Below are 20869 nucleotides of genomic sequence, written 5' to 3'. Positions count from 1 at the left end.
GGCTGGAACAAGGTGCAGGGCCTTTGCCCGGCAGCTGGACGTACCACGACAATCAAGGGGATCAGAACAGGAAGGATCAGCTAAGTGTTAGCGGGGGCAACAAGGTCACCGTAGTGATGAGTAAAAGCTCGGACCGCCTGTCCCCCATGATGAGAGAGACGAGATCTAAGTTTAAGAAGTCACAGAGTATCGATGAGATTGACATTGGCTCTTACAAGGTCTACAGGTAGGTTTGCTGTTATGTTTTCCTAACAACAAGAGAAGCAACATGTTGAGTAAGTAGTTCAAGGGATTGCAAAGATGTAGCTGATGTATCTTGCTGTTCTCTCAACAGCATTCCTGTGGACAGCTACAGTACCTCCATTGAACAACAGACTAGTTTGGACCGTCAAGAGTTTGTCGGGTCAATGGAGCAGACCAACATGTCACGGTCACAGTCCGCCCCCATGTTAGACGATGACCTGATCTTCCCAGGACACAGCGGCAGCAACCAGTCGGGACAGAACCAGAAACCTGCCATCCCACATAAGGCCTATCACTTCGACCACAACTACAACCCCCAGGTCAGCAGCTCAATCTTCAACCTGCAATGACTGTCATCCTTATCATTTTGTTCACTTGAGGGCAGCAGAAAACAGTTGTGAATACCACATTGACAGATCATTTACCTGTATGGTGAGCTTGTTAGTTAACTGTTTTTATACCTATTAAACATCCAATAGTTAAAGAGCAACATTGTTTAATTTCGAGTTGTGTCTCTGGAAACCCAGGCTAATATTTATTTTCTTATAGCTCTGCTCTTGGGTACAAACTCCTGAGGGAAATATCTGGCACTTTGACTGCTAGTTACTCCACTATCCCACCAGTGCTCATTTGTTTGAATATCTTTTGTTCAGATAGCTGAAGTGTTAAAGTTGCCTGCAGCAAGGTGAAAAGATAAACTTTCGGCAGTCAGCAAAGATAATTTCCAGGGGCTTTTAAGTCACTCATATAATTTACAATGTTCTTGCAAAAATAACTCAACTAAAACATACATAAATTGCAACAGTTGTGCCTGCAATGCCTATAACTTCTCATTGTCTTACTGGTTACTATTCTAACCAATCAGGTGACCATAGACCGCCGGGTCCCTCCCCCCTTCCCCAACACACCAGATTATGTCAACCACTCATCGAAAGCCTTGGAGTACATCAATCAACCGGGGAAGACATTACCAAAGGAGCTGGTGAGCCCTCGGTATCGGGCGTATCCACCACTGGAGATGTTTTCTTTCCCCCAATCACCAATCAATCCGGATGGTCCGCCCAGCCAGCATCAGCAGCCAATCCCGTCACAGCGCTCCAGGCCAGGGTTTTTGAGAAGAGCAGATTCATTGGTGAGCTCCACAGAGCTTGCTTTGTTCCGCAGAGTCCATGAAGCCCAACAGGAGGCGCTGCAGGAAGCTCAGTATAGACAGCAGGTAAGAGATCTGTTGTTGGCTAAATAATGCTTATTTTCAGTGTTTTAGTATTACAAAACAAGACATTAATTCATCCAATCAATAGGACCTACAGAAAAGCTGTCGGTTCAATTTATACTGTATCGTGCATCCTCCAAAAATACATTTCTGGTGAAATGTAGAGGTCCGTAAGAGTTATAGAAGTAAACTCTCTTGTCCTCAGGCTGACCCCCCTCTTTATGGTCGGGCTCTGGCCTACTCCTCCCCCATGGAGCACTCTGCTATCTCCAACATGTCCGACAGCCAGAGCCAGATGATGCACAATAAGAGAAACGGCCGCTACGATGACGACTATACAACTTACCAGGAACAAAAGAAGCCCATGATTGGTTACCCAACAAAGAGCCTTACTCAGCGCCGCCCCCTGTCAGCCAGGAGCTACAGCACTGAGACTTATGGAGCATCTCAGGTAACATTTCTCAGGAAATGCCTTTGTAAATTGTTTAAGCTCTGTGTCTTTGCATGTTTGTCCCACTTAAAGTCACTAATTTGTTTTAAATTGCAATCCCATAATATCCCCTTGTAAAGTGTGAGGCATGTATCAATTAAAGCAATTAAAAGACACACTTTATTAATCCCTTTTTGGGAGTATAATTTTCACTCTGTTGTAATTTTAACACATTACACCCGAAATACACACATGCATAAACAAGACCTATACACATACATTAATCAAGAGCGAGGGCGCTACAGATGGTAAGGCGCCCTAGATAGTTGAGGGTTCTGTGCCTTGCTCAAGGACACCTCAGGAGGGCAAACTGGCCCCTCTCCAGCTCCTAACTCACAATACTTATTTGTGTCCGTGCGCCCCCTAGTATAAGGATCACTGAGCAGCTATTGTATACACGACCTGGGGAGCAGTGTAGGGGTCCACTGCCTTGCTTAAGGGCCCCTCATCACAAGTTGTTCCAGGACTTTATCCGGTTTTGATTAGTAAATGTACTTTTACATTAACAGAATAGACTGAATAAAAGAAGTGGACGTTATCACCGTAAAGTCGCGCATTTGTTTTATGGACCACCATTTTGAATCCTCAAGATTCGTATTTTGGCTACCGCCATCTTGGCTTTTTGAAAACAGAAGTAACATCAAGAGGGTGTTGGTTTAACGTGGAACAAGACTTTGATACTGGAGACTGAAGGTCTAGACCCTGTCTCCTTACAAAACCATTTATTTCCCACCCTTTTCCAAGTAGATTGAAAATGAAACCCTATTTGGGTAATATGGAAGATACTGACAAATAGCCTACTTAATAATAGAGGATTGAGGTATTAAAGTATGTATATGACTGAGTGGAACCACCAATTACATTGGTCCAGGTCAATGTAGCAGCAGGCTATGCAGAGTAGCGCAGGTGTGTCCTTTGCTTCTGCCATATCCCTAAGACCCCCTGGCATTCCTACATCCATAAATGATCCCATCAGCATGTTCTGGATTTGCACCAAGTTAGACTTTCCAAATATAGTCCCAGGTGAGGTGAGGTATCGAGGAGCATGCTGGTCAGATAAGCAAATCACTTCATGTGGAAACCCCTAAATGGCTGACAGTGTGGCAGAAATATTTGTTATTATACAACAAAGATAGTGTTATTCAATGCGCAGCAACTTACAGTAGCATTTTTAAATCAATAATTATAATACATTTTAAAAAACGTTTAATAATCAATAAGATTTCTTTTCCATTTTTTTTTATTAAGTCATTCAATCATTTTTTTTGTATTTGACAGCCCTAAACTGTTAGCCATGCTAATAGCTTGGCTCTAGGGATTTTAATGGGTGCTAATCCTCAGTGGGTTGGTCCCTATCATACTTAATAGTCCTTTTTCTACGATTGTCTAAAAAATATACACTGCACTAACAACTATATTGATAAGTGCAGCTGTTAATTGTATCACTCTCAAGTCCAACTTAATTTCTTATCGTCTTTATAAAATAATAATCTTCAGGCCCGTCCAGTGTCAGCTCGTCCCACCATGGCTGCCCTGCTAGAGAAAATGCCCCCTGACTACACTCTGGCAACCTGCCCAGAGAAACCATCTGAAGACACCATCAAAGTAAGACCTGGCGTACCACAGAAGCCTGAAGACATCACCTCCAGGATGCCTGCCGATTGGAGGCAACAGCTACTTAGGCACATAGAGGCCAAACGATTGGACAGGGTACGTCAATGCAATGCAGAAACAGTGAAAAGGGAGATGCAAACACACACACACACACACACACACACACACACACACACACACACACTCACACACACAAACACCAACATGCGCACACAGCATTCAGAAGCCCTCCTTGTCTGTATCTGTGTAAGTCTGTGTTGTAAGGTTGACCAGATGTGTCCGGCTGCATGTGTGTCCCATCCACACTGTCGCTCTGTCAGCCTGACCTTCTGCACACTCACTACTGGATATGTCCCCGAAGAAATCCTGTCTTGAAACACAATTCAACAAAATCGGAATTGTGATGAAGAGTTTGATCTTGAGTAGTAACAAGAGGAGCATATATTAGAAAAGGTTCTTGAAACAAAAATGTTTTTCGATGTTTGATATTTTCACATGTAAATCAGAATTAACACAATCACTTGTTAAGGATCCTAAGTATTTTTTTATCAGGTCACTACTTATATCGTCTATTAATCAACACTGATCAAGGGATCAATAGTTTGGCAGGTTTGACAGTCCAACAATTTCCGTACATGGGTGTGTTATTAGTCTTCACAAAACAACAAATGTCGGCATTGACATTATGAAAGTCATGAGTTTTCGATGTTGCTAAAAATGAAGCATTTAATAGACATAGATGTTAATAGATATTTGTAGTTATCAGTTTTCAGTTACGGGCTTGGCTTATTGTTTGTATAAATATCCACACATGTAACTATAGTTTGTGTAAAAATCCACACATGTAACGATATAACTAATTATAATTCTTACACAGTAATGTTGGAATGAATTGATCCACCATGGTTGCTTGTATGACACAATGTTCTTTGTCTGTATTAACCAATCACAAGCTAACATTTCCCTGTGCTTTCAGCAACTCTGCACTGTTGTTGTTTTATCAGTGTTTTTGTTGTTTATTTATTTGTGTGGAGCTCACAGTGTGTTATCACCACGCTGCATCCCGCTGTGTGAGCCCCGCCCCCCTCCCCCTGCATTCACCCATGTCATGTGATGTTGTCTTCTCCAATCAGAGTGGTGTCCTAAAGCACAACACGCTCACGCTGGGCATGCTCTGTCAGGGAAGGGGTCATGGCCAGGGGCGCAGCAGCACTTTGAACTTTAACCTTTACAATAACACTAAGCATGAGTCCCCTGTTGGCCGCTGGCTGCCACTACCTCATCCATCTGCTAATGCCGTGAGTATCCCTCTGAGAACAAACAAACCCTGGTTCTCCTTCTATAACTGCACACATCGGTAATTACGAAGAATAACTGTCATTGCTCATTCCTCATTGTTGCAACCATGACATATTATTTAAATTTGCGCCATTATTGCTTTTATTATTTCAATATAGCTAGCTTGTCTACAACCTTATCGAAACACTGGGTATTATACGCCCTTAGCTCTGGCATGTTTTTTTCAACATGACTGAAGCAAGTTGTAGCGTCAAGTGTAGCAGCCACAACTAATTCTGGTGATGGATTGGTTTTTCAAGTGTTTGGACTCAAAAGTAGACACTTACAACATTTTAAGGTAACCAAAACAGAGATTTGTCTTTTCCACCCGAAAATAGTTTCCTTGCCTCCCGAAAATAGTTTCCTTGCAAACTATTGCGAGATATTTCACACATAGAGCTGTTGGGCGTTGCATGTCTACATCCACCATTTCTATTACTACCCTTGATACAAATAAAACATAGTCACGGTTTTGACTTTGAAACACTTAAAAGGCCCTGAAAACTCAAACTGGTTCCTACATTGTTTATCGGAGGCTTCGTAAGAATCCCGTTTTGTGCCAAACAGTAATGGTTTTTATTTCACACGAGATTTAATCAAATTATTTTTGTTCCCTCTTTTTTTAGTGTTTGGAAGTGTGTGTGACTTAGTTGAGCCATTCAGGATCCAGCAACATTTGAATCTGAATCTGTTGACAGTTGCAATCAAACCACACAGTCCTGATGAAACATGAGCTGATAAACTCACTATTGGTTATTTCATCGTGAATATTTACTCTAATGTTGCTGAAAAATGAAGCCAGGCTCTCAGGGGTTGAGACAAGAGGCTTTGGTGCTAAAGGAATGTGATATATTTGGATTCTATTCTGAAAAAGGCTTTTTTACCTTTATCAGGTAATACACAATATATAGCGCTACTTCAGCTAGGCGAGAACATCTATTTACTAAGCTGTGTCAGCCCTATGGTATAACAAAAAACTGAATTTCACAAAACAATCATATACACCTGTCTCAGATAGGAATGGGTTGATACATGATTGAATTACTAAAATAAAATGTTGATTTCCAGTAATGGTCAATGTGCCTCTCCTTTTTTTTCTGTCTCTCTCTCAGAGCCCCTCTCAGCAGGCTGCCATGCTGGATAATGACCAGGAGGGGCTGTCAGGGAGCAACCAGTGGGCTCCATACTCACTTGGCCGGAGGGATGTCCCACCTGACAACCTCATGAAAAAGGTAAGAGCTGGACTTTTTTCTCAGTGTTCTGCCCTCTTTATCCAGCCTACCGATGTTTGGTATGTTGAAGCTTGGAAATAACTTGGGTTAATGTCTTTAAATGCAAATAATTAGGCGACTCCAATAACCATTCCTCTGTTCCTGAAGTTTTAATGTCTCAAACTTTCCTCTCCACTGTCCACAGAGTGCCCACTCCCACAACACTCCCCACCAATCACACAACACCATGATTGTCGCCTCCTCTACCTCCTCCTCGTCCACTACACCTCATCGTGTGGTTGTGCAGCAGGGCTACGACGGGATGATGAACAAAGGGGGACAATACCAACCTGCGATGCCCTTGTCAGTGGTTCCTTCTGGACAGTATCAAGTTAACATGACTCAAGGTAAATGGAAATACATGTATACATGGTTCATTCGTTGCTTGTTATGATGTATTTGGGGGTTGAATCTAGATATACAAAACAAGTAGGATACCACTTTACATTTTTTTTATTGAATTTTGAGGGGATCAGTGCCACCATCTCTTACAAAATAACTTAGAGAGAGATTATGTCTCTTTTCCCCTTTATTTATTTATTTTTCATCAAAATGAGGTCATTGTACGTCTTCAAATAATGTATTTGTGCTAGATGTCACTGTTTTGCAAATATTTAAAAGGATGCTGGTGAAAGAGCATACTGGATTCAAACCATATGTTGGTTTTGTTGATTACAAACTGCTAGCTTCCAAAAGAAATACATACAAAAATCAGCTTAAGCTACTGTTGCATAAAAAGTTGAATTGAAGTCAACTCAGTTTAGAACGTACATCCAGTAACAGCACAGGTCTGTCGGTGTAGAATTAAGTAATCCTACCAACAATGCTCCTCAAATCAACACTTTAACCTGTTATAGATAGTTTTAATTCAGAGTGTAACCAATCAAAAATGTTCCTCTTCCAGGCCATCCTGTTCCTGGACAGGGTTACCCCGGTGGCGGCATGTCCATGGCTCTGTCCCCGTCTGGGAACCAACCCCAGTACAACCCCCACTCCTCCCACACATCCCATCAGCCCGCCACCAACCCCCAGTACCATGGCAACCAGGGCATGGTCCACGGCAACCAGGGCATGGTCCACGGCAACCAGGGCATGGTCCACAGCAACCAGGGCATCGTCCACGGAAACCAGGGCATGGTCCACGGCAACCAGGGCATGGTCCACGGCAACCAGGGCATGGTCCACAGCAACCAAGTCATGGTGCATAGCAACCAGGGCATGGTACACAGCAACCAGGGAATGGTGCATAGCAACCAGGGGATGGTCCACACCAATCAGGGCATGGTCCATAGCAACCAGGCTGTCATGACCCACACCAACCCGCGGCCTCAGAGCGCTCGCTGCCTGTTGCAGACTAAAGGCCAGAAGAGCACGGATGGTTTCCAGGAACAGGTATCTGTCTGTCTGTCTGTCTGTCTGTCTGTCTGTCTGTCTGTCTGTCTGTCTGTCTGTCTGTCTGTCTGTCTGTCTGTCTGTCTGTCTGTCTGTCTGTCTGTCTCTCTGTCTGTCTGTCTGTCTGTCTGTCTGTCTGTCTGTCTGTCCTCAGCAACCCCGTCCCACACTATCTTGGAGGTCTGTTTTTTAAATTGGCAGTGCCTTATATTAATGGCTGACGATGGCTTGGAGTTACTTGAAACCGTGTTCCACACACTAAATGGTGCCTAGTGCGTCGGTATAAAGATGCTGACGCCCACTCCCTAGGCTTTGGGACTTAACACCTCAAGGAGTGAAACCAGGAAAACAAACCAACAAGTACATTTTTCAATTCCTGTTGTTGTTAATATGCTAGTAACATGTCAAGATGGTTACAAGTAAATTCTGAAGAGTCCATATAAGGCCAAAAGCTGTCAACTAACACTATTATAGCTATTAGCACAAAACATGAAAAAACTGCGACACAGCCATAGTTTGTGGGATGATTCAGGTCTAGAAAAAGCCATGGAGGCGTAGTTCTAAATCTGAGATATTTCACAGATGGAGATCTCTGTACCAGTTTAGGTAGGAACATGAAGTCATTCACACCAACCAGATCAGCTGATCTTCCTGCAAGGTTTTTTTCCCCCTGCCAAACCGAAAAACTCAGACAAAGATATTTATGGCTCAGTTAAAACAGGACTTATATTTAGTTATATTTGCCAGAGAACTGAGGACCTCCAATCTAGCTGCAAAAGCATGTTACTTGTCACATTAAAAGCACTCTTCCTCCACTGTAAGTGTTGCATGTGTAGAGATTGTGTTGATCTTTGTATTTCACCGTCACTTGTCTTTCTTTCTTTTCTGTCTTCCTTTTTTTCCCCCTCCTCTCTCTCTATAGTTGTGTGTGAGAATAGAGAAGAACCCTGGTCTTGGTTTCAGTATCTCTGGTGGCATCAGCGGCCAGGGGAACCCCTTCAAACCCTCTGACATGGTACGACCCGACCTGGCTTGCCAGCCTATCACAGCCTCCCCAGCTTTACCGTAGAGTTGCCATGGAAACTCCTGATAGTTACCGCAGTGTTTTCGTCTGTTTTTCCGCGGGGCAGCAGGTTGACTTGGTTAACTTTTAATCTCATTGAGTCTGTAATCTTAAACTACAGGCTTCTGGGTAGAAAAGGCTTTATTTTATTCATGGAGTGAAGAAGTCTGAGGTGTGATAACAAAATATCAAAACTAAACCTCTTAAATTATAAAATAATTTTCCTCAGCATCACCAAACAGGTTCAAAAACATTATCAAAATGACAACTGGGTTTGGAAAACGGTAACAAGAACTATGCAGTGTCCTCATCACTTTCAGGTCTCTTGGAAAAGAAAGCAACAAACTGGAAAATTGTACTATTAGGAAACGTGCATTCATGATGTTTTATTACCAGATACGCCAGAGTCTTTTATCATTTCTACTCCTATGTTTGTCCGATTTTATCAGTGCCTGTGTCAAGAGCCTTTTGGGGTTGCTCATCCCCCAGCCCTCCTGCATGGCAGTCTGTCCTAGAAACATGCTGCTATAGTCAGACTAAAGGAGCGAGGCTGCTCAAGGAGCTCTGACAGCTATTTTAGGAAGGCTGCTTTCTTTAGTTCTGGGACACCGTGGGTGATCTTAGATTTTCATCACTTTCATCTCAGGACAGGAAGTATGGCAGATTTTACTGACTGTTATTCAGATGTTGAGTAACTGACGAGACAGCTGGTCTTTAAATAGAAAGCCTACAATAAGAGTCAGCCTCTGTGCAGCCAATGTGACAACTGGGGAATTAATTTAAGTCCGGGGGTGTGAAGTGATGATATAGAAACTGTCAATTCATCACTTTGCTTAAGTTTTAAGTAGACATCTTGCGACTCAGTTGCTGACACGTGCAATAGTTTAATCACACCCATCTCTACTTGTATCCATAAAGCTTCCGCCAGCAGCACGTTTTCCATTATTAATGCCATCCGCAGTTACTCTAGTGATTCTCCTTAATATTTTGTCAAGTAATTACCTTACACATAGAGTATATTTAAACAAGAGTAATGTATACTGTAGGTCTATACAGACATACTTTATAGACTCACGTTAATACGGATGAATCAATATAATAATACATTTAATTTATCACATCAGAGTAAAATGTCTACCTATGCTATTGTACATTGATAATTATTTCAAATGTTGACTGAGTCATGGAAGTATATATGGTTTACACACACATCGAGGCTATTTGCCTTCAAAGTTACACATGAGGAAAAAGCAGATATTGCGAGTCAGTTTATCAAATCTAATTTTAATCATCTTATTCTTGCAACTTCCAACATGTGAAGCTACTTCTTTACGGTTGACTACTTTAGGCTCATTGATCAGAAGCTCAAACTCAGAACAATGCCTTTGATTTTGGTTTCATCATATTTTCTGACCTACTTATTTCTGTCATATTATATATTACAAAGCTTAAGAATGTTTAAATTGTAACTTTCTTTTAATTTAAATTAAATGCAGACCAGAGTACAGGTATATGAAGTTAAAAAGACAATGTCACAACAGTTGGACTGACTGTATTCCACATCCATGTTCTACACAGCAATGGCTGTTCCGCAGTACTGTGGCTCTCCCTAGTGGCCAGCTTGTTATTTGCACAATCCTCTGAGTTATCTCGGCTGGATTGGCACACTTGTAGCCTAGCTAAACTGTGTTTTGTTTTAATAATTCGCAAACACTAAAATACTGAACTAGCAGCATTAACTTCAAATTGGCTTCAGAAAATGTCAGTTTAATTTTCGCAAACCTTTGATTAAAATCAAGACCTCTATACTTTATGATTCGTGAACACAGCTCCAATATTTCACAATATAAAATGATGATTGTATGTTGTTTAAATGACTCTGCAAACAATCCTAAACTTAACATAATTATTTCATTGCACTTTATTTATAAAAAGTATTTAAGAATATATTTTTCCATAAATATCTACTCTTTTTAGCATCAAATAATCTTGGTCTGACTGTGATTTATAAGTACTAATCATTGCAAGTGTTTCTTGTATAGAAACATAGAAATCTTGCAAGTATAAATTCATATAAATTGAGATTACAAAACACACCTCCAGAACAGTTTCCTTATCATATTGTATCTGACAAGTTGTCTAAGAGTTTAGATCCCTAATCATTTCTCAGTGTTTGAAAATCCTTTGGAAATCTTGCTACAATCCAATATCGGGATTCTGAAGAAGAATTGATGATCTTCTAAATTTGTATCTAAAAGACTAGCTAAGAAACTCCTAGCCGCTGCGTCAGTTTCACTTCTGGCTGATTAGGATTCAGCAAGTGGAGACGTTGACTCAGTTCTTGTATTGACAGGACTGGGATCTCCGGCTTTGATGTATTAGCTTCTCAGGCTCAGTTAAGGAAGAGAAGATGGGGTTTAAGGAGCAGAAGGTTTCAAACATTCAGACCTGGATGTTTTGAAAATCTGTACTGCTATTACCTAATATGCTGTCCTTGCACACTGAGCTGCTGTGGATAGTATCTATCTTTCTTATATGTGTTATCACTGAGCTGCAAAAACCTCTTCCTCAATATTGTCCTGAAAAACTGAAATATTTTTCAAAATTTCCAGAAACATCGGACATTTTGAAGATGGAAGGTTTTTGCAGAGTGCTGAAGCTTCATGTGCGACTGCTTTGTAGTGTGTAACTGTTTAAATGTTGTGACTACTGCTACAAAATGCTCAGCATATCAACAATCACAATTTACAGTGAGCTCCATATCAATTTGTCTAAGTAAATTCAACCACCCACATTTAAACTGGCATTAATTGAATATAATCATGACAAACAAAATGTACCGTCAGGTTGTATACACATATGAGGCTCACTGTACAAATGCAATTGTAACACAACTAATACTTCTAACACACACCTCTTTAACATGCAATATATGTGTTTGTTCTTGCTTTCACACACAGACTGTGGTATGAAGGTGCCACTGCACTGTCACTACCACATCTTCCTGTTTCCTGCTCTGTTAAGCTCATTCTTGTGTGTTCAACACATGCACAACCTTGTTGAACCACACTGAGTCGACACAGCCGCATCGTCCGACACTTTCTGTGTTCAAAAACATCTTTCAGCTCCCGGTGAAAAGATGTTGGTGTTTTTACAATCTCTGCCTTGGGTTATCAGGGGGAAATATGGGGGATAAAATATCTTCTACCTTCCCCGCTTCCTACTTTAGTTAGTACCCCCTCTACTCCCATCCGCAACTATTCTTCTTGATCTATTTATATATTTACAGCATATCTATTCTACTCTCTTGTTAACTTCATGCCTATGCCAGGTCCTTATCCCTATAAATAGATAAAACAAACATTTTGACATGTGTAATCTATGTCTTTTTGTAGGGAATGTATCACTCTGCCTCTGTAAATTATATTCAAACAATTGAATATCATAATTTGCATGCCTCTCCAAATGTAAAACATGCATTGGTGAAAAGCCCATATTCTTTTGGCAGAAATTTAATATTTTTGGGGGGGCTGGATAATGGAATGAGAATGAGAAAGGCAAAGATTCTAAACCATCGTGTCCCTGTGTTGTCCTAACGGTGTATCATTTTGACTTATAGGGTATCTTTGTTACTAGGGTACAGCATGACGGGCCCGCCACCTCCGCCCTGCAGCCCGGAGACAAGATTCTGCAGGTAACATCCTCTCACTCATCGTCAGACGGGCCACATCCTGCCCTCTCTCCCCTTCGTTACTTTCCCAACCCTTCCCTTATTTTATAAAAAGCATTCGATAGGAAAAACAAAGGAAGTTGTACTCTTAGCCCAGGGGTCTGCAACCTTTTTGACCAAAAGAGCCATTTTGCTCATTTTTCCCAAAACATCTTTTGTCTGGAGCCGCAAAACATATTTCATAGCTTGATAGCTAATAAAGTTGTATTTATTGTTATATCAGACAAAAACTACAGTTTTTTTGCATTTATTAGGCTATTTATTACATTATATACAACTGTTAACCTCTAATAAGAAACAAAGAACTCCTATAAGGAGAATTACAAATAATACACAGGCCTACTTTAAAATAAATTAAACACAGCACTTGGGGAGTCCTCTGCACATTTGAAGGAAAACAAAATATTATTAAAATGTGCCCACTTTGAAATAAATAAAACATATAGCTGCACCCTAAAAAGAGTTAAAGGTAGGGTAAGTAAGAATGGAGAAACCAGCTCGAGTGCGCTAGAATTTGAAAATACACAACCGGAAAAAATCTGCCTCTTCCTTCAGACTTTCTTACAGAGTCCGTCCTCCAACACACACGAACGCGCATCATCAATGAGGCCACGAGATACATTTATGCACGGATGGAAGGCTGACAGGCAGGTAGGCCATCCAGTTATTTTAGCTGAGCCGGCTAAAATGATTGGTCGTGTTTTTTACAGCGCTACGGCTTCCAGAGATTAATTTTTGTTTGTATTTATTGTCAAAGCATTTAATATATTCATTGCTATCGGTACGTTAAGAGCATTCCATGGAATATAACAAAAAGTGTTTTCTGAAATAAATTACATACCCCATTGAATTATGACTGAAGATTGTCAGCTGTCTTCCTTTCCCGTGTTGTTCCTCGATACGTAAAGGCTGCAGCACCTTTGACAACTTCTCTCTACATATCAAACATACCGGTAAACCAGCATCGTTTGCTGTGAAAGCATATAACTCTGTCCACAAAGAATTAAATCCTGTGTTCCTCCGGTACTTTTCTTTGATTTATCCATAGTTCGCTCATCGAGCCGGGGGTCCCCGCGCGAGCGCCTCCAAGAAAAGGCGCTCGCGCGGGACCGTAGCAGGATGTGACGCATATTTTAGTTGACCTAATTAAAACCGTTTTGTTTTTTATTTATGTGTCACAGTATCACCTCAAAATACAAGATACGAAACATTTTCAACCATGCAACCAAATATAAATATTCCTACAAATACTTTTATTTTCTTATTATTTTTGTCTAAACTCAAGGGAGCCAGAGCAGAGGGCTTAAATGGCCGCATGCGGCCCGTGGGCCGCGGGTTGCCAACCCCTGTTTTAGCCGGTAAGGGCTATTCTACAAAGACAGGAGAAAGTACTGTTTCCAGCTTCTTAAATATGAAGATTTCCTACTCTTGTTTGTTCTATATCATAATTCAACTGAATATCTTTGGGTTTGGACTGACGAAGCAAGACATTTAAAGACCCCACCTTGGATCTTTAGTAACTAAGGTGCATCTTTCAGTATTTTATGACATTTATAGAAAAAACGATTAATCCAGAAAATAATCTGAAGATTACTTGATAATAAAAATGACTGTTAGTTGCAACCTGAAAAAAGGTTTCAGCTTGTGTCCATTATCAGGGTCATTATACAGTAAGACCCATCTACATTATCTCATTGTAATTGCTATTTATATGCAATAACTTTGGATAACATTTGGTCATAAACACTAGCAACCTTTTCACATTTATTATTATTTCATATCATTTCAATCTTTATTTCGAACAGAATAAAAAAATAACCAATACAAAATAACAAATGTGAAAAACAGAATACCGTATTGTTAAAATACAGTATTTATCCACATTCATGATAATATTTATATATTCAACAACAAAAAAAGTCTTCATATTAATTATAAAAAATAATATGTGTCCGAAAAGGAGCTGGAGGAAGCAAATGCTTATTAATTCCCAATTATAAACTGTGAAAAAGCAAACATTACAACTAAACATAAGTGTATTCTAAATACTGTACATCCTGCAGGGTCGCTATCCCAGGGCCAACAAAAAGCTGTTAAAATAACTTCCTGCTTCAGTCAATATGAATCAATAAAACAAATTATTCAAAAAGAATAACTTAATTTATACCTAAATTGTTGCTATTATTCCAAAGTGCTGAGCCCAAATTATAAAGATGTTACTGTGAGGTCTAAATGAGGCACATACTTTTTACCATGCCAGATTTAACCCCCTCCTCAATCCCTGTTCCTCATATGTTTCCTCTCCTCTCTCCTCCCCCTTCATCTTCTCTCCACAGATGTACAGTTTAGCTGGATGAACTCATCTAAAAGTCCTTTTTTGTCTTTACCCTTTCTCCCTCTACAGCATGACTGTGTAGCTCCTCCTCTTCTCTCTCTTTTCCCCAACAGTGATGTGTTACTGAGATAATGATGGCAGTGGCCCTCCATCCCTCCACACACACATATAGACATATGTATGGGAATACTGCTGCACACATACCTCTCTCTATACATACCTGCACACACACACATGCTGTTGACCGTGCTGCGTGTTTGCCTTGCAGGCTAATGGACATAGTTTTGTACACATGGAGCACGAGACAGCCGTCTCTCTGCTGAAGAGTTTCCAGCCGACTGTGGACTTGGTGGTTCTGAGAGAAGAATAGTTTTATAACAAACAAACACAACAGCAACGCTTCTCTACTCTGCTCATCGCCATCCCATGCCATCCCACCTGCCCTCCGCTGGAGGCTTGTGGAACTGAAAAATGAGCCGCCTTTTTTACCTTTTTAGGGGAACACAGACATTTATTTGCCTATTGCTGGACCAAAGGCAAATACTAGTGCCAAATGTACCATAGGAAACATATCGACTCCTCTGTCTACCGGCAGTCAGGGATCTGATTGACGGCTGGACAGACCACAAGAAGACACTTTGAGTTCCTACAGGGCTGCTGCAGTTTGGATTTTGTGGTTTGTTATAGGCATCTCATCATTCAGTGTCTACGGTTATTTTTTGTATTTTTGCTTTTCTCCACTGCCATTAATTTAGCTGTCCACGGTAGATTTTTGTTTGGTGTAGCACATGATCCACTTTCCTTGTTCTTCAATGTTCTCTTTGCTTTCTGTTCTATCTTTTGTTTTCTGTTGGTTCTCTTTCTTCTCTTATCTTCTTTTGTTTTCATTCTTTTCAGCTGTCTTCTGTTCTGTTTTGCAGGTATTATTTCCTCCAGTATACAGAAAACTTGTCTGCCTTGTGTACATATATAAAGCTGCAGCTTTCAAGAGCTGCACTTTCCTTGGGGCCTGGAACGACAGCTCTTAAAAGTTTAGGATTAATATAAATATTGTTGATAAACCATATTCTGAATCCTCTCTTATGATCATACAGGGATTATTTCTCCAAATGGACAATTTTTTAATATACCACTGATTTTTTTTATGTAAAGAAAACACTGTCGATAGTTCATTACTGCTACTCCTTTTCTTTATTTCTTTTTTGTAAGTGTTGCTTGCACACCTATGCTGAAAAAAGCTTAAGCAATACTCCTGAGGCTTGGCCCATTGACATTTTCAGCAGAGCCTAACTTGTCCCACAGTGCCATCTACCGAGCAAGTCATGCTAATGTTTACACACACTGCCATGCACATGAGCTAACAGGCGAAACACACATATACAGTAAACTTATGTGCCCCCATACACAACACATATGCAATGGTGCTCAGTGCACTATTCGTAAAGAAGCCCTGTCTATACTCGAGACTAATTTTACAATCAATCTCTGTAATAAAACCAGTCAAACTCAAACACTGTAACATTAATCATATTTTGAAGACATGTTTTCTAGTATTGTTACAGCAATGTTACATCATATTTTAGCTGTTTGAGTTGTATGATAAAATCCCAGCATGCTCTTCATATCATTGGTCACTGTCAGCCAGCCATATTCTGTTGGCTTCTAGAGATCTCTTCTCTGTAGGAGACTCTAGATGTATTATAGCACTGAGTTTCAGTGAGACTGATATTCTATCCTTTGTGCCAAATGGACCCTCTGCCCCTCTCTGGTTGTATTAACACAGGCCTGAAACATCAGAGCTTTACCTCTTTGTGGCCCAGATCTGATCGGATCACAGTGAGAAAGGACACTGTTAGTTTTTTTTAACATTTGGCCTGGTATTCAAATCCAAGCATCCACTCTGCTGAGTCCTGACCTCTGGCCTCCCTGAAGAAAGCAACAAGAGTCAGTATTAATACCGTCTTAATGGGTAAATCTACAGCAAATCAGATTTAACAATCAGGGGAAGATCTGATCTGTGCCGCAAAGGCTTTTGGCTACACCTTAAATTTCAGTTTGAGAATCGGATGAGATGCTAGTTATCACTAGGTGAACATGGGAATTTGGATCTTCCAACTTAGATGGTGAATTTTCAAATTATGTGTAGGTAGGAAGAGAAATAATGTTGACTGTGTTGATATAGAAGACATGTTTCTGGAGCAAGAAAGCTCTGGCCTTCATGTTCATGCTTCAGACCCCGAATAGACAGGACAGAATTGAACGCAGGTTTAAAAAAAAAAAAAAGTTAGAGGTTAATTTCCTGTCTTTGTGTGAATGCAACACATTTCTTGAAGACGTTTCATGACAGTGAGTTTTGTTTTGTTCTGTATAACATCTAATGTTTCATCCAGAGCAAAACAACATACATCACTGTTGTTTGCTTTTACTTGATGTGACAGTGTCATCCTGTGGCCATTTTGTGTCAACCCTCTTAATAAGCGTTAGAATTTAGTTAATTCAATTTAAGGGACACAAAATGGCACAGTGAAGTCCTGTGGGTTAAGAGACTTAATCTTAACCCCAGGTACCCACCCGATCCTATTTAAAGATATTGTGAGGAGAACAGAGAAAAAAGTTTGATAATATAATTATTTTTTACTACATGTTCAGGTAATTCTTTCTAAATATATTGATATACCTTAGCTTTGCTCAAAAATTGTGATATTTTATAATAATGACACTTATAACAATGGATGGAAGTACGCACAGTATGACTTGGAGACCTACACATGTACTATCCAAAGCTGTATAAAATGTATTTCTACTGTAATTGTGAATTTGTGTTATACAAATATATATTATATATATATGTATATGACTATAAAAAAAAAGGTCATTTTCTATGTGTTTAAACTTCATAAGAGCTGAACAAATGGGCGGTGTCACTGTACATAGCTGTGAATGAAACCCAATTGAAATGACTCATATTGATTGTGAATGTACTCATGCTTTCTGCAGTACCTACCCAGTACACCTACCCAACTTGAATGCTGCTTCTTCTGTTGTGTGACAAAAAGTACTTTGACCTCCGAAGAGAGAACTGCTGTCGAGTTTTAAGTTGGACAAATTTTAGTGACGATTTAACAGAACTATTTATTTATTTATTTATTTGCACATGCAAGTTGAAATCCTTCCAGTTTTAAGTTTGAGTATTAATGCGGAGAAATGTAATTGCAGAAGTATATATAATATATATCATGTGTTTAGAATGCATTTTGCAGACGCTATCTGTACATACTATTTAAGATACAATTTTTACAAAAAATAATATATGTATAAAATAGAAAAAATGCTGTGCAGCAATTATACTGGAGCCATTTTGGGCTTTGGGACGTACCATTTTTTCAGTATATAAGAAGTGTTTTGAATAATGTACTAAAGTCTCTATTGTACAAATAATAAAAATGTCACTATTGGTAATATGGGTTCCTCCTGTTGAACTGAGCTCTTACTTGAGGGCGGAAAAGAGGGATATCTCTCTTTCTGTATTTATTTATGCCTTATTTCCATAGAAAGAGGAAGAAAAAAACAGGGGGGGTCAGAAAAAAGAAGAATGGGAAGGGAGAAAATAAGTCATTAGAAAATAAGAAAGTAATGAGGGAATTATGTTCTTCGAGATGTTGAAAAATGTTGCAAATAAAGAGAAAACGGGCAAGGCAGGAGCCCAGATTAAGAAAGGAAATAAAAAAAATAAAGAAACAAAATGGGAGAGAGGTAGAAAATCACTGAAAAGAAAGGGATAAAGTGATACAAGAATAAACAGAGATGAGTAGGATAAAGAAGAGAGGCACAGTAAAGGGGATGAGCTGAAGAAAGTAAATTGGAGAGTGATGACAATGGCCTTAGAAGGTCTGTAGGACATTTAATTTTCCTCTGCTTCTCTGTGGATTAAAGTCTGTAGAAGCTCTCAGCAGATGCTCTTTTGTCTCTCTGTCCATTAGTCTAACAGCCTGACTCTTCTCATCCCTCTATATCTGTCCATATCATCTATTTCTTGACATTTATCTGAGCCGTGGATTACAGAAGGACAGTCGAGCTTGTCAGTCTGACTCAAGAAACAGATAAAAAAAACAATGAAAAGGTCTGGCATATTGTGGTAAGTATTGTGTATTAAAATCATATGGATTTTGCACACTGGACATGCAAGAAAAAAGTGTCTGTCATTGATTGATTATAATTACATATGGATGTTGGCTGGACACAGAACTGGAGCTTGTTCATGCGTTCACAGAGTCCTAAACCAGTTGTGATGTTTGTATGAAAAGTGTAATTGGTATGATGAGAGATTCTTACTGCTGTCTACATCTGTATTTCACAACCAGCCTTGATTCACAACCGTATCATTCATTGATGGACTATAATGACAAGGAAATTAAATAGTTAGTCAAGTTTATGGCCAGTTAAGACTTTGTCCTGTGACTTTACACCACCCATTTTACAAGCCAATATTTTAATTATTACTTGACTACTTTCATGCACTTAAATGTGATTTATTGGTAACGATTAGACTGAAACGTAAGATCCACATTAACCAGCTTCAACAATACAATGATGTTGATGCTGTTGCACATTATTAGGTATAGGCATAATAGTCCCATAAAAATAAGCCACATTTAAAAATGAGGGTTTTAACCCTTATGCTGTGTTCGGGACTCCCGTGACCCGTTTCAAGTTAAAATTCTATAATAACTACGCTCTAGTTTTTTTTATCGGGACAAGGCTTCATGATATCCTCTACAACAGCTATATAAACACTACAAAACTGATTTTGAAAATGTTTGCCAAGTCTGAAGGTCTCTAAAAAAAAAAAAAGTATAATATGGTGTTCGGGTCTGGGGAGACCCAGCAGAATTGTTTTGGGTGACTCGAGGTCAAATTTGGCCCAATCAAGATTCATCTTTGACTTTTGACACCCCAGCCCCACCCCCTTCATCCACTGTAACAAGAATCTTTCGCAACATGCACCTGCTCTCTCCTCTTTCTGCGCCCCTCCCCCCACGGGAACTAGACCTTTCTCAAATAATATGTACACTAACACTTGAACCTGAACACACATATGCACGTGTGCAATATGTGGTGTAATGTGTTTTGGGCCATAACATTAAATTACAACAGGATTGTATGGTTATGATGAATGCATAATAAGTTAGTTATGATGTAGTTAAAACAATATTGGATGATAGTCATTTTTTGTGTATGTTTTGGACTGATATAAATCATGGGTCAAAATTAAACCGTGAACACCATGAATGGTAACAGCTTTTGAAAAGCACACAAGGGTTAAGTATGTTTTGTTGATGTAATGTCTGTACTTCTACTTTCATGCATGGAATATTACAGTGATGTTTTGTTACTTTTATTTATGGATGTTCTTATAAGAAAGGTGTCACTGGCTGATAATTATTTCCTCTATCTGTGTTGTACCATTCTCTACTGGCATCATCGCTCTCAGTAGAACAGCTCTGCTTACGTGTTGGAGGAGGACAATTAACAATAGAGGGTAATAGTACAAACACAAACACATGCATTGATGAAAGCAGAATGAATCCCTTTTGTTCCCTTTTACTTTATTCTGTCTTTTACACACTGCTTTGCACAAAAAGATACTTATTTGTGCCGTCTGACCAACCCACTTCCATAATCATGCATATATTTCTCCCCACGCTGGCTCATTATTTATGAAGGCATCAATGTGTGTGTGTGTGTGTGTGTGTGTGTGTGTGTGTGTGTGTGTGTGTGTGTGTGTGTGTGTGTGTGTGTGTGTGTGTGTGTGTGTGTGTGTGTGTGTGTGTGTGTGTGTGTGTGTGTGTGTGTGTGTGTGTGTGTGTGTGTGTGTGTGTATAAAAGATACAGAGCGAGAGTTTTTTATGTGCACCCACCAAGGCTATCAATAAGCTCTTGACCTGATCAATAACAATACCAGAGACTGACTGCATGACCTGCATTCAGCTGCTGTGTATAGGCTGTGTGTGTATGCAGATTAAGCAGTCCTTTAACAGTACAGGCTACAGACAGACAGACAGACAGTATATTGTGTCCAACATGCAGGATGGAACTGATCGTTCATCAGTGTTGCATTGCCACACTTTACTTTACTTTAACAAAAGTTAGCTTCTCCAATGCCAAGGTTGGATTTAGATT

At 39.8% G+C, this 20869-nt stretch overlaps 1 protein-coding gene across 16 annotated transcripts in view; it reads left to right on the top strand.

Moving 5' to 3' along the window:
* The window catches only part of lrrc7 (leucine rich repeat containing 7), a 126524-nt gene extending 109509 nt beyond the window's left edge, over positions 1 to 17015 (top strand). For 4 of the 16 annotated variants that reach the window (XM_079678701.1, XM_079678697.1, XM_079678698.1 and 1 more), the window contains 11 exons: positions 2 to 226; positions 335 to 563; positions 1109 to 1459; positions 1662 to 1907; positions 3444 to 3656; positions 6011 to 6130; positions 6315 to 6516; positions 7074 to 7561; positions 8484 to 8576; positions 12244 to 12318; positions 14958 to 17015. In XM_079678701.1, the coding sequence (XP_079534827.1) occupies positions 2 to 226; positions 335 to 563; positions 1109 to 1459; positions 1662 to 1907; positions 3444 to 3656; positions 6011 to 6130; positions 6315 to 6516; positions 7074 to 7561; positions 8484 to 8576; positions 12244 to 12318; positions 14958 to 15059 (2344 nt within the window). In that variant the 3' untranslated portion in view covers positions 15060 to 17015. Of the gene's footprint in view, position 1; positions 227 to 334; positions 564 to 1108; positions 1460 to 1661; positions 1908 to 3443; positions 3657 to 4693; positions 4859 to 6010; positions 6131 to 6314; positions 6517 to 7073; positions 7562 to 8483; positions 8577 to 10977; positions 12319 to 14758 lie in introns of all 16 variants that reach the window. The other 12 variants (XM_079678700.1, XM_079678696.1, XR_013807738.1 and 9 more) reach the window with 12 other exon arrangements.
* Positions 17016 to 20869: the final 3854 nt, after the last annotated feature.

This window comes from Notothenia rossii, assembly GCF_949606895.1.
Source record: "Notothenia rossii genome assembly, chromosome: 1".
NCBI classification, from domain to species: domain Eukaryota; kingdom Metazoa; phylum Chordata; class Actinopteri; order Perciformes; family Nototheniidae; genus Notothenia; species Notothenia rossii.
The sequence above is the reverse complement of the archived record's forward strand: the minus strand, read 5'-3'. Positions and strand labels throughout refer to the sequence as shown.